The sequence below is a fragment of the Crinia signifera genome, chromosome 2 (assembly GCF_055691185.1).
Source record: "Crinia signifera chromosome 2, ASM5569118v1, whole genome shotgun sequence".
Lineage (NCBI taxonomy): Eukaryota > Metazoa > Chordata > Amphibia > Anura > Myobatrachidae > Crinia > Crinia signifera.
In genome coordinates this window covers 209,537,376-209,549,602 of record NC_139218.1, presented here as the reverse complement: position 1 = coordinate 209,549,602, position 12,227 = coordinate 209,537,376, and the positions used below count along the sequence as shown (strand labels likewise).

At 45.9% G+C, this 12,227-nt stretch overlaps 1 protein-coding gene across 4 annotated transcripts in view; it reads right to left on the bottom strand.

Annotated features, from left to right (window-relative positions):
* KDM1A (lysine demethylase 1A) overlaps positions 1-10,156 on the bottom strand; it is a 30,116-nt gene extending 19,960 nt beyond the window's left edge. For 3 of the 4 annotated variants that reach the window (XM_083173647.1, XM_083173649.1, XM_083173648.1), the window contains exon 1: positions 9,653-10,155. In XM_083173647.1, coding sequence (XP_083029773.1) covers positions 9,653-9,946 — 294 coding nt within the window. In that variant the 5' untranslated portion in view covers positions 9,947-10,155. Of the gene's footprint in view, positions 1-9,652 lie in introns of all 4 variants that reach the window. The other variant, XM_083173651.1, reaches the window with a different exon arrangement.
* Positions 10,157-12,227: the final 2,071 nt, after the last annotated feature.

The following is a 12,227-nucleotide window of genomic DNA, read 5'->3' as shown; positions in this document are numbered from 1 at the left end:
AGCCCTAGTGTGTATGGGGCGTTAGTGGATTCATGCACAAAGGATTTGTATGCAAGGAATATATGTTTCCGCACAGGATATTTACATGGTATTGTACAGCGTCAGACGGAGCCAACACAGGTAGATGATGCCTACCATGGTTCGTGATGCTCCCTATGACAGTGATTTTCAACCTTTTTACAGTACCTTGCGGCACACTAAAACCCCTTTTACACCAAAACGCTGTGTCGCATCAGGGTTTTTGGACCCAGCTTCAACCCGGGTGTGACCAGACGTATGGTACCTTGGCTGCCCCGGAAAATTTATTTTTTCATAGGACTACGTGGAGACCAGGGAGTGAATGTTAGTCCTTACCCACAGTCCTACCCCATGGGATAGGCCTGATCTTGGCAACAATACCATAGAGGGCCTGACAAGAACATGATAGGGGCACCCTCAAGGAAAACTGGGTACTGTTGATGCGCTACTAAGCAACCAGTATTGAATGAAACAAACAAATTTCTCTCAAGACTCTCATTGCTGGGCAGTACCAGTATATCTCCCCTGCACTGGCACCGATAATCAGGGGGTACTGGCCTTGCCTGACAACAGCAGACTTGAGTATAATCTATTTTTTATACCTGTGACTCCTCTGGATCTTCTATCAGGGGTGACTGTGTCCAGTATACTTGAGTCATAGACTCCACCCATATCATTGGTACACTCAACCTGCCATTCAATGTCTTCAACATAGGGTTGATCCGCAGCTACACATTGGGAGAGGAGTCATTTGACATCTAATCTATGCCTCTATATTTCATCTGACACACTGCAACACTTGCCCTAAACCGGGGTACCTTATATAGCAGCCTAATCCTAAAACACACACCCCCACGGCCTAGACCTAACTCTCCCCCTTAGTGCCTAACACCCACCCCACGGCACCCCCCCGAATCCTAACCCTACCTGACATGCCGATAGTCTGAATTCCAGCTCCAGAGTGATCGCCGATAGCAGGATCCTGACTGCCAGTATGTTAATCAGATCCCCAGCCACCAACATCGTTACCACTCAACAGAGCACATCAACTTACAGTCTTCAACATCAAGGAAGATCTGGTAAGGAGGTTTTGGAGTTGGCAGTCTCCTGTAACTGAGCGCTACCTGGTTTGAGCCCTTGACCTGTGCATACGAGCAACATCAGCTGGCTACCACAGCAGTCGGGTTTGCTTTGGAATGCTGCCTGTATCTTGATCTTGCAGGCTCGCTACAGCCATGGCCAAAAGTTTGAGAATGACACACATTAATTTTCAAAGTTTTTAGGATGGCAATTTGCACTCCAAAATGTCATGAATAATGATCAGATGAATTGCAATTAACTGCAAAGTTCCCTTTTTTGCCATGACAATGAACTAAATACCCAAAACAACATTTGCACTGCATAGTAGCCCTGCCAAAAAAGGACCAGTTGACATGTCATTGATTCTCTTGTTGACGAGGACCAGGCTGAAGATCACTCCGTCATACTGATTGAATGAGCATATTAGACTGGAAGCTTTACAAGGAGAGTGGTACTTTAATTTATTGTTCTTCCTCTGTTAACTATGGATACCTACAAGAATACATGTGCAGTCATCATTGCTTTGAACAAAAAAGGCATCATAGGAAAGCATATTGCACCTCAATTAACCATTTATCGGATCATCAAGAGCTTCAAGGAGAAGTGTGGTCCAATAGTTGTGCAAAAAAAAAAACCCATCAGGGACAGACTGATATTCTGCACATGGTAAATGAATTGGACTGCTGAGGACTGGGGTAAATTAATTTTTCTCTGATGAATCCCCTATCAGATTATTTGGTGCATCTGGAAAAATGCTTGTTTGGAGAAGAAAAGGTGAGCGCTACCATTCATATATGGGGGTTGTGTCTCAGCCAAGGGAGTTGGACTACTTGCAATTTTGCTTAAGAACACAGCCACAAATAAGGAATGGTACAAAAACATCCTCCAAGAGCAACTTCTCCCAACCATTCAAGCAAAGTTTGGTGAAAAACAATGCCTTTTTCAGCATGATGGAGCACCATGCCATAAGGCAAAAGTGATAAGTGGTCTGGACAAAACATCAACATTTTGGGTTCATGGCCAGGAAACTCCTCAGACCTTAATCCAGGGCTAGATAAACCCTGGTCACCAGGGCGACCAGATTTTCCTGTCTGGCGACTAGATTCTGGGCTGCCGCATGCAGTCTGCTGAGGAGGGAGATTGGACACAGCGGCGTGTCCCAGCTCTTGTCTGCCTAAGCTACCATCCCCTGCTCTACTCGGCGGTGGGGGTGGCAGATGTCTGGCTGTCATATAGAGCGCTGTTCCGCTATTTCCTGCAGCTACTGGCTCTGGGTGTCTGCCTCTGCGGTGAGGGGGAGACAGGTGGCTGGAGGGGAAGCCCGGGCCACGTGTAACGCAATCGTAGTGGTCACCGCTAATATGCTATACACCACTACTGCCGTCATTATAAAGGCAAGCTCTCTTACCACGGGCATTTTTTTTTTAAAATAAAATAATAATATATATATATATATATATATATATATATATATATATATATATATATATATATATATATATATATATATATATATATATATATATATATACACACACATATATATATACACATATATATATATATATATATACACATATATATATATATATATATATATACACACATATATATATATATATATATATATACATATATATACACATATATATATATATATATATATACACATTATATATATATACACACACACACACATATATATATATATATATATACACACACATATATATATATATACACATACATATATATACACATACATATATATATATATATATATATATATATATATATACACACACACACATATATACATACATACATACACATATACACACACACACACACTCCAAGAGAAGCGGCACTCAATATATATATATATATATATATACACTAGGTGATTCATCGCGCCCTACGGGCGCTCTTCAAACCGTCGTAAGGGGCTGCGCCCCCTTAATTTGTGAACATTTGCATATGAGAAAGATGGTTAGAATTGTATGAAAGATGGCCTGTATTGCAACTTGAGTTATAGGTGAAATGTGTTAAATAGAGAGCATATGATGTGGAAGGGGATGTGTATTGTTTTGTTTAATTAAAAAGCGGTTACAGAGTAAGATGTACATTGATAGTGTGGATGCTACAGTGACATTTGTGGGTGGGGGGGGGGCTGTGTGTGCATGTTGTTTAGGTGTGTGTGTGCAATAGTATAGTAGGGTGTTTCTGAGTCAGCGGCTCCCCACTGGCGGAGGTCACGACACAGGAAAACAGGAGGCTGGGTAGTGATAGGGGTGTGTGGGCATAAGGTGGACTAAAGAGGAGGGTGGGAGATACTGTGCAGCTTCTGCCAGTGGGTGAGGGTCCAGCGTGGCAGTACAGGAGTACAGGATGGTGGCCCTTAGTCAGTGTCTCCTCCTACTGGGTGGGAGTTCGGGTGCATGAGAGCAGGAGGCTGGGCTATGAGGCATGATAGGGGCATGTGGGCAAAACAGTGTCAGCGACTCCCCAGTGGTGGAAGTTACGGTTCAGGAGAGCAGGAAGCTGGGTAGTGATAGGGGTGTGTGAGTATACGGGGGACTAAAGAGGGGCTTAGGGGTGCCGTGACTTGCGGGAGGGGCGCGGGGGGTGCCGTGAATCAAGGGAGGGGGGGGCGCAGGTGTCGGCGAATCGCGGGAGAGGGCGGGGGTCCGCAAAGCGTGGGAGGGGGCGTGAATTGCGCGAGGGGGGGTTGCGAATCGCGGGAGGGGGGGTGCGCGGGGGGTCCGTGAATTGCGGGAGGGGGGGGGCATGGGGCGCGATGAATCACCTAGTTGGTTATATATTCTTGTAGAAGGATGGTAGGATGTTGCTGTCATTCAGAATGCATTTACATAAACAGTAATAGTAGCAGTAAAAGGTCTGACTTAAAACACCTACAGTAAAACAGAACAGGTGTTATATATTATACAAAGAATTGGTTGATGATGTGTAGGTTGACAGTCACATACAGTAGTTCATAGTTGTCACTGGAAAATAATTGCTACAAGAAAAAAATCAACATAGAAAGTTCAAAACATGTAAATGTTGACATAAGTGTGGCACTTCATCGGTGTCCATGTCGACACATGAGAATGAATATGAAAACATTCAAAAAAAGAAAAATAAATCTTCAAAAACTCATGTCAGCCTTTTTCATTGTCGACCATAGCCGTGCCAGTGTTTTGCATGTGCCATTTAATCCTGGGGTTGCCGTGAATCGCGGGAGGGGGGGGTCGCGAGGGGGGGTGTGGGTGCCGCGAATTGTGGGAGGGCGGGGCGCGGGGGGTTGCAGTGAATCGCGGGAGGGTGGGTCACGGGGGCGGGGGGTTGCCGCAATGACAGGAGGGGGGTCGCCGCAATGACAGGAAGGGGGTCAGGGGTGGGGAATCGCGGTAGGGGGGGGTCGTGGGGGGCACCGTGAACCGCAGGAGGGGGGCCCGGGGTGTTGGCGCGAATCGTGGGAGGGGGGGGGTCACAAGGTGCTGCGAATCGCAGGAGGGGGGGGGTGTCATGGGGTGGGGCCGCGAATCGTGGGAGTCACCGGGGGTGCCGCGAATTGCGGGGGGTGTGCTGCAAATCGCGGGAGGGTGGTCGCGGGGGTGCCGCGAATCGCCACAAGAAAAAAATCAACACAGAAAGGTCAACACATGTAAATGTTGACATAAGTGTGGCACTTCATTGGTGTCCATGTCGACACATGAGAATGAATATGAAAACATTGAAAAAGTGAAAAATAAATCAACCTTTTTCATTGTGGACCATAGCCGTGTCAGTGTTTTGCATGTGCCATTTAATCGTGGGGAGGGAGGTGCATACCCAACATGACCTTCTCCAGGAGGGACACATTGCTCTGTTTCTGGACTTTCTTCTTAATTTATGGATTACCATCACCTGTGCTTAAACACCTTTCTTATCAATTACCCTGTTTAAAACAGGTGATGACAATCATAAATTAAGATGGAAGTCCACAACCCAGCGTTACAGCTCCAGACACACTTTGAGTGACAGATGTAGCCAAATATATATATATATATATATATATATATATATATATACACACATACACACACACTCCAAGAGAAGCGGCACTCAAACAGGCTTTGTGAAGTAAAATCGTCCTTTATTATCTGTCTAGTTTCAGAGTTGAGTCGCCCCCCTCCCCGTCATCAGCGCACAATAAAGACATAAAGGACGTTTTTATTTCACAAAGCCTGTTTGAGTGCCACTTCTCTTGAAGGATATATTGGTTGCAAGGATTACCTGTGATGGCACCTCAGCAAGTTACCATGCATTAACCCTGAATATCTTGGAGTGCCGGGATTTCGTGGTGGCCCGCCATTTTAAGTCCACCTCTGCTTGCAGAGCCGGCCCTAGGCATAGGTAATTGCTAGGGCATTTGCCATGCCTAGGGCATGCGGTGTAACGTGACTATGGGTCACTAAGGGCCTTATTCTAGTTCACTCTGACAAAATCCTTCTTAGATGGACAAAACCACGTGCACTGCAGGGCGGCAGATGTAAAATGTGCAAAGAGAATTAGATTTGGGTGAGTTATTTTGTTTCTGTGCAGGGTAAATACTGGCTGCTTTATTTTTACACTGCAATATAGATCTCACTTTGAAGAAAACCCCACCCAAACCTAATTATATCTGCACAAGTAACATCTGCCCCACCTGCAGTGCACATGGTTTTGTCCATCTAAGAAGGATTTTGTCAGAAAGAGTGAACTAGAATAAGGCCCTAATTGGGTTGTAACGTGACTATGGGTCACTGGGGCAGATGTATTAAGCCTTAACAAGAGATAAATGCAAGGGTGATAAGGAGAGATAAACGTCCAGCCAATCAGCTCCTTACTGACTTTTTTCAAACACAGGCTGTAACATGGCAGTTAGCAGGTGATTGGCTGAATGTTTATCTCTCCTTATCACCCTTGGATTTATCTCTTGTTAAAGCTTAATACATCTGCCACATTGAGTGCTGTGTAAAGTGACTATGGGCAAAACTTCTGTTGAATAGCAGCAGAAGCAGTTGGTGCTTTGGAGCTTGACAAGACCTCCCTATGGCCTATTCAGTCATTTTTCAGCATATCACAAACTTTGAGGCTTCTTTTCTGCTGTACCATATATAATTTAAATTTGATAAATATTTTCTAGTAGTTATATTTCCATATAGACTGTAATTTTGCCGCAGGGCCCTCCTGTTTCATACTGCTTTAAGTTTAAAGTACACCTTGTGCAAGTTTTCAGTAATTTTTATTTTTGGGGTGTGATTTACTTTGTCTGGCTCCTAAACTTTTGTCTTGGCTCCTCAATTTTAGAAAAATTTGTCAAGCCCTGCCTTAATCCTATTGAAAACTTGTGGACAATCCTCAAGCGGACAACATAAAACTCACAAATTCTGACAAACTCCAGGCATTGATTAGGCAAGAATAGGTGGCCATCAGTCAGTATAGGAGATCCAAAGGTTCATTAACATTATGCCAGGGTGAATGGCGGAGCTCTTCTTTATAAAAAAAAAAAAAAAAAAAAAAAAAGGGACTTTTTCATCAAATTTATTGTAATTGTCAATAAAAATCCTTTGAGACTTATGAAATGCTCGTAATTAATTATACAATAGTAACATCTTACAAAACTGTCTAAAAAACACTGAAGCGGCAAGCTTTGTGAAAAGCAAAACGTTTATCCATGGCTATATTTGAAGCACTTCATTGCTTGGCTGTTTCAGTAAGCTACTGGTATTTCTGTGCCTTGGGTATCTCCACATCTCACTTCAGAGTTCCAGTGTAGCCTTGCTGCCTATTTGGACCCTATTACATAACAATTCCTCAGAACAATTCCTCAAGGAATTTGTACATCCTTTACACAGTGAGTGCACCTCCGCTTCACAGGCTCTCTCTTAAGAAAGCTTTTCAATCAGTGATAGTCCACACCTAATTTCAACATAACATTTGTGATTGAAGGGGGTGCTTCAGCAAACATCATTGGTGGTTCCAGAGGTAATTTTTGCTAAATATCAGCGCATAGGCTACTACAGTGACATGCAATCTGGAAAAGCCTACAGGATCTGTTGCTACTGCCACAAAAGGGATATGGTATAAAGGGTAGACAATGTCTAGGATGACAGTCACTAGGTGGACCACTAATGGTCAACAGCGACTTGGTCGACACCTTGAAATGGTCCACATTGGCAAATGGTTGACACAAGCATGGTCAACATGAGTTTTTCTATGTCGTCATTGACACCGTATAAGTGTACCACATCCACTCGCATGGCTTGCTGCGCCCACCATGCTTCGGGCACAGTACCTCACTGCACCCAGCACACTATTAGATCTTTTTTTTTTTAAAGTCCATAGCTAGTACTACAAAAGTGACAAGGTAATCATTTTGAGATTACCTTTATACATTTGTAGCTGTGATAAAGTAAGCTCACAAACAGGATTTTTTGTCAAAGACCTTTTGTCACCATTATGGGAAAATCATAATGTACCTGTATGTGAAAAAGCCTTAATACATTTATGTTTTGTAACGCTTAAACAGCAAATACCACACAGCCAGTGTGCCTACAGGGACTTGCAGCATCACTGTTTTTCTACTACCTCTAGTGACCAAGCTCAGCAGAGTAGCTGCTGGCAAATCATTGATATGAAGTTTAACCAGAGATAGTGCAACAACTGGTGAAATATGGTAGTTTAGCCTGTGCCCAATGCAAAAGTAAATATGAAATGTATTCCATTAAAATGGAGATAATACCCATAATTGGCTTATGGGCAAAAAGTCAATAGGCCCAAAAATGTAAAGTGCAGACAAAGCTGATAAGAGGACTTCCTGTTGGTTTTTCCCAGCTCAGCCTGACTTTGCCTTCCCCACCAGTGGACACATTTTAGGTTGCTTGTAAAGAGTGAAGCAAGCCATACATTAGAACAACCTGCATATGATGCAGATCATGTGATTGATGGAAACAAGCAATCGTATGTGCTGTAAAGCACATCCAATCTGCTTACAACCGCAAGCCATCTCAAAGGATCATATGTGCAGCACATATAGGGGGTTATTCTGGTTGATTCGCTCAGATGCGAATTCGCAACCTTGCGAGTCAACCAGAACCTGCCCTGCGAATGGTGATACGCCCCCCCTTCACAGCGTGTAGGATTTGCGCGCACCCTCGGGAGGAAGTGGGCAGGCAGCTGACATCCGGCTGCCCCCTGCACCAACGTCACGGCCCGATTACTATGGGAATGCCCATGAAACGCTAGTGGACCCCATGGGCGTGACTATACGCCACCGGCCCACGGCCCCCAGCCTTGGGTGCATGCACCCAGTGAACAATCTGTTCGCTGTGGCCGCACGTACCTGGGGTATATAAAGATGCGCAGAGATTCGGCTGCATATGCGCAAAACATTGGTCCCCGTGCGAACGATCGCTGGCTGTGAACGGACCAGAATTAGGTCCAAAATCAGCTGAGGGACCTCTCAACCAGCAGGGCTGCGAATTGCACCGAAATACCTCACGATGTGCACACAATCGATTGTACATCCCGTCGAAATAGTGCGTTCAGGCCCGATATCGTTCTGTTGTATGGACAGATTTACAGCCATCATACACAGCGATTAAATAGTAATAATATATATATATATATATATATAAAAAAAAAAAACATTGATCTGTAAATACAACAGACATATAGCAAAATACAAATAAATGAATAAACTATACTTCATTTCCTTACCTACAGCTACTCATAAATGTATTCTTTTTTTAATTAGCTTCTGCATGCATTTTACCTTACAATTTAATTCATAATTGTATTAATACAAAGTGACACATAGTATCCCAGGCCTGTGCCTTTGTTAGATAAGTGATCATTAATCAACTGTTTGCTGCAGCAGATGGTTCACAAAGCCAGGAAGCATTGTGCAGAGTACACTGGCAGGCAACTGGGTGTGCTCAAAAGATTGGCAATACCTGGCATTTTACCACAGTGGCAATGAGACCATAAACCTATATATAGATGTAATGCCTAAGTAAGACCATGCAGAGCCCAAGCTGGGTTGCAGAATGAGAAATACATGAATATAATCTCGAATGGTAAACAGTAAAGAAAGGGTAAACAATGGCCAGCAGGGGCTCAGATGGTTGGCTACTAGAGAACTAGATCCCCCTCACAAAACTGGGAGCCACAGTGTACACAAGCCAGAGACGGTAAGTGGCGCCCAGGATCCCCAGCCATAAGGAAGATGCAGAAAGCAGCATGCTGGGAATGGATCCAAGTTATGTCAAGTTGCAAACAGACCCCAGTGTGACCAATAGCAGCAGCCAGCGATGTACACGGCGCTACTCACACACAGCTACTCAGCACATCAGGGCGTCAGAGGCTGAGCACGGTGCTGTACACACATAGCAGCACATCAGAGGCTGAGCACGGTGCTGTACACACATAGCAGCATATCAGAGGCTGAGCACGGTGCTGTACACCGAGTGTTGCCATGTTGCATCGTGGAGTTACGGTGACACAGGAGCATCCACCTCACACTCACCTTCGCCCTCTTCCTGCGGCTGGTCCGTCGCCCTTCGGGGGTCTCTGGGAGCCCCCCATCGGCTCCCGCCATGATCCCGACTACAGAGGAGCCTCCGTGCTCGGCCCCGGGAGAGGCCCTCTCTTTCTTCCTCGGGGTCCTTTCCATAGACGCCCCGGTATCTGGGGAGGCCATGATCCCGGAGGAGGACGAGGAAGAAGAAGAGGAGGAGGACGACGAGCAGGGGGCAGGCGGCGGGCACTCGGTGCCATTCTCACCACCCCCGCTGGACTCGGACTTCTTGGCTGCGAGCATCTGGCTGAGATGGCGTCTCGGTAGTGGTGGGGGGGCAGGGTCCGAAGACAGGAGAATGGGTGGGCTCTGGGGGCAGGTGATGATGGGCGATGTAGTGCACGCTGTACCCCGCACACCAGTGGCCGGAGCTTTGTGTCTGCTGGAAGCGCGGCACCGGGACACACGCACACTAGCAGCACTCAGTGCTGCTGGGAGCGCGCATCGCGCTCACACTCCGCCTACCCAGTACCCGCACTCACTCTGCTGCTGCTGCTGCTGCTGCTGCTGCTGCTGCTGCTGCTGCTGCTGCTGCTGCTGCTGCTGCTGCTGCTGCTGCTGGCGGCTCATCCTCATTGTCAGTTCTGCTCCTCACCTGCCACCACCACACCCGCACCCACTACCCGCCGCAGTAGCTGGCACCCCTCCACCACCATGGTGGTGCTCTCCCTACCAGTAAGGAAACCCGCAGTTACCCCTGCTCTTTGGAGTAGATCACTTATAATGCAGACATAAGTGACCATGGGCAGTATTGTACGCAGCATTCTATAGGGACTAGATTTCTGTACAGGCTTGTGTCTCCTTCCCACCTCCAAGCCACTTTTGTGCTAGCTCTGCCATGACTGTCCCAGCCTTCCTTGTGCCATCTGTAATGAGGTGCTTTGCTGAAAACGTATTTGGGCATATTAAATATAGCACGTTTTGGGAAATATATCAGACATGATATGTTGCTATACAGCATTTTTACATTTAAAGAGTCTATTCTAGCAGTTCGTTTTGAGAATAAAGAATCCTATATGCTGGTGTCCCTCTTATTTACCCTTATGGCTATCAGTTGGGGAATGGTTCTTATAATGTTTGCAATACAAACAACCTCCCAGCTCAGTGCGGCAAGGCTCTTTATTGTCCCACCTCATGTGGCTGAAAAGATGTCTCCCAGCTTAGAGCTGGTGACCCAATGCAGTATGCTCCCTTCCTTCCTGATGTGCTACAGTTGGCTAGACCTTCTCATAGTGAAAGGGTTTAACGTTTTGTGCACCAATGCGACCTTTACAGTTCCTCTATACCCGTGACTGATAGGCAGTGACATACTTGTCTTGTAGTTACACATTGCTGAAGAGTATTTAAAAACCTCTTCATAAAATATAAATAAAAAAATTATTTTATTAAAATAAACCATTCGATAAATAACACCTCTGCAAAGTCAGATACCATGTATGACTAAATATAGTATCACCATGCTACTATGTTTGATGCAGACATGTCCAAACTATGGCCCTCCAGCTGTTGTGAAACTACACATCCCAGCATGCCTTGCCAGTTTTGCTAATAGGGAATGCTAAAACTATTGCAAGGCATGCTGGGGTGTGTAGATTCACAACAGCTGGAGGGCCATAGTTTGGACATGCCTGGAAGGATGGTCATCGGTGCAGTTGCCATCAACGGCAGTACTACAACCATCCATCGATAGTAATAAACTCTGTGATGGATGACCATCAATAGGTTTACCTATGAATGGTCATCCATTCTCTTTGACTGACTAGCCCATGGATCAATCATAATGTGGGGGTGGGGCTTCATGGGTGCCGTGGGCGGAGCATGCTCTGTGTCCCAACACTTTGAAACAAACCAACAAATGCAAAACCTGTTTTTACTGTGTAATCGATGGAGGGAAACCCATAGTATCTGACATTGACCATTAACCATCGCTGATTTTGAATCACCGATGGTCATTGGCCATTCCTAGTTTGACCCCTAGAGCTATTACTAACAGCATTTAGGGCCAGATTCAGACTGATGGGTCCGATGCGCGGTCCTGTGCGCATCGGACCCAACCAGGTGGTCAGACCGGCAGGACGTCCGACCACCCGTTCCTCCAGGCGACGAGGCGGGTGTTAAGCAGGGATGCATGCGTCCCTGCCGCCGAGAAGGTCCCCGCGGCTCGCAGGGTATCGGGTGTCCGTACACTGCTCCGAGACATCGCAGGCAGTGTATGGGCACCTTAAGTGACCCACAGGAACAGTTCAGCTTTCCTTTACAGATACAGTAAACTAATACCCCTTCACATTGCACCCACTAATTGGTGCGATGTGAAAGGGGTTACCGGGTCCCGCAAACTGGTAGCAACACGGCCATACAAACCAGTAAAAAAGAAGGGTTCTTATCAGTTTGTTGCCATGTTGCTTTGTGGTGTGAACGGGTTAATCGGGTCGAGCCGTTTCCTGTTCACACTATGGAGGATGCAGTGCTTAGAGCAGCACCAGCTCTAAGCGCTGTCTCCTCTTCCACCCCTGATGATGCTCCG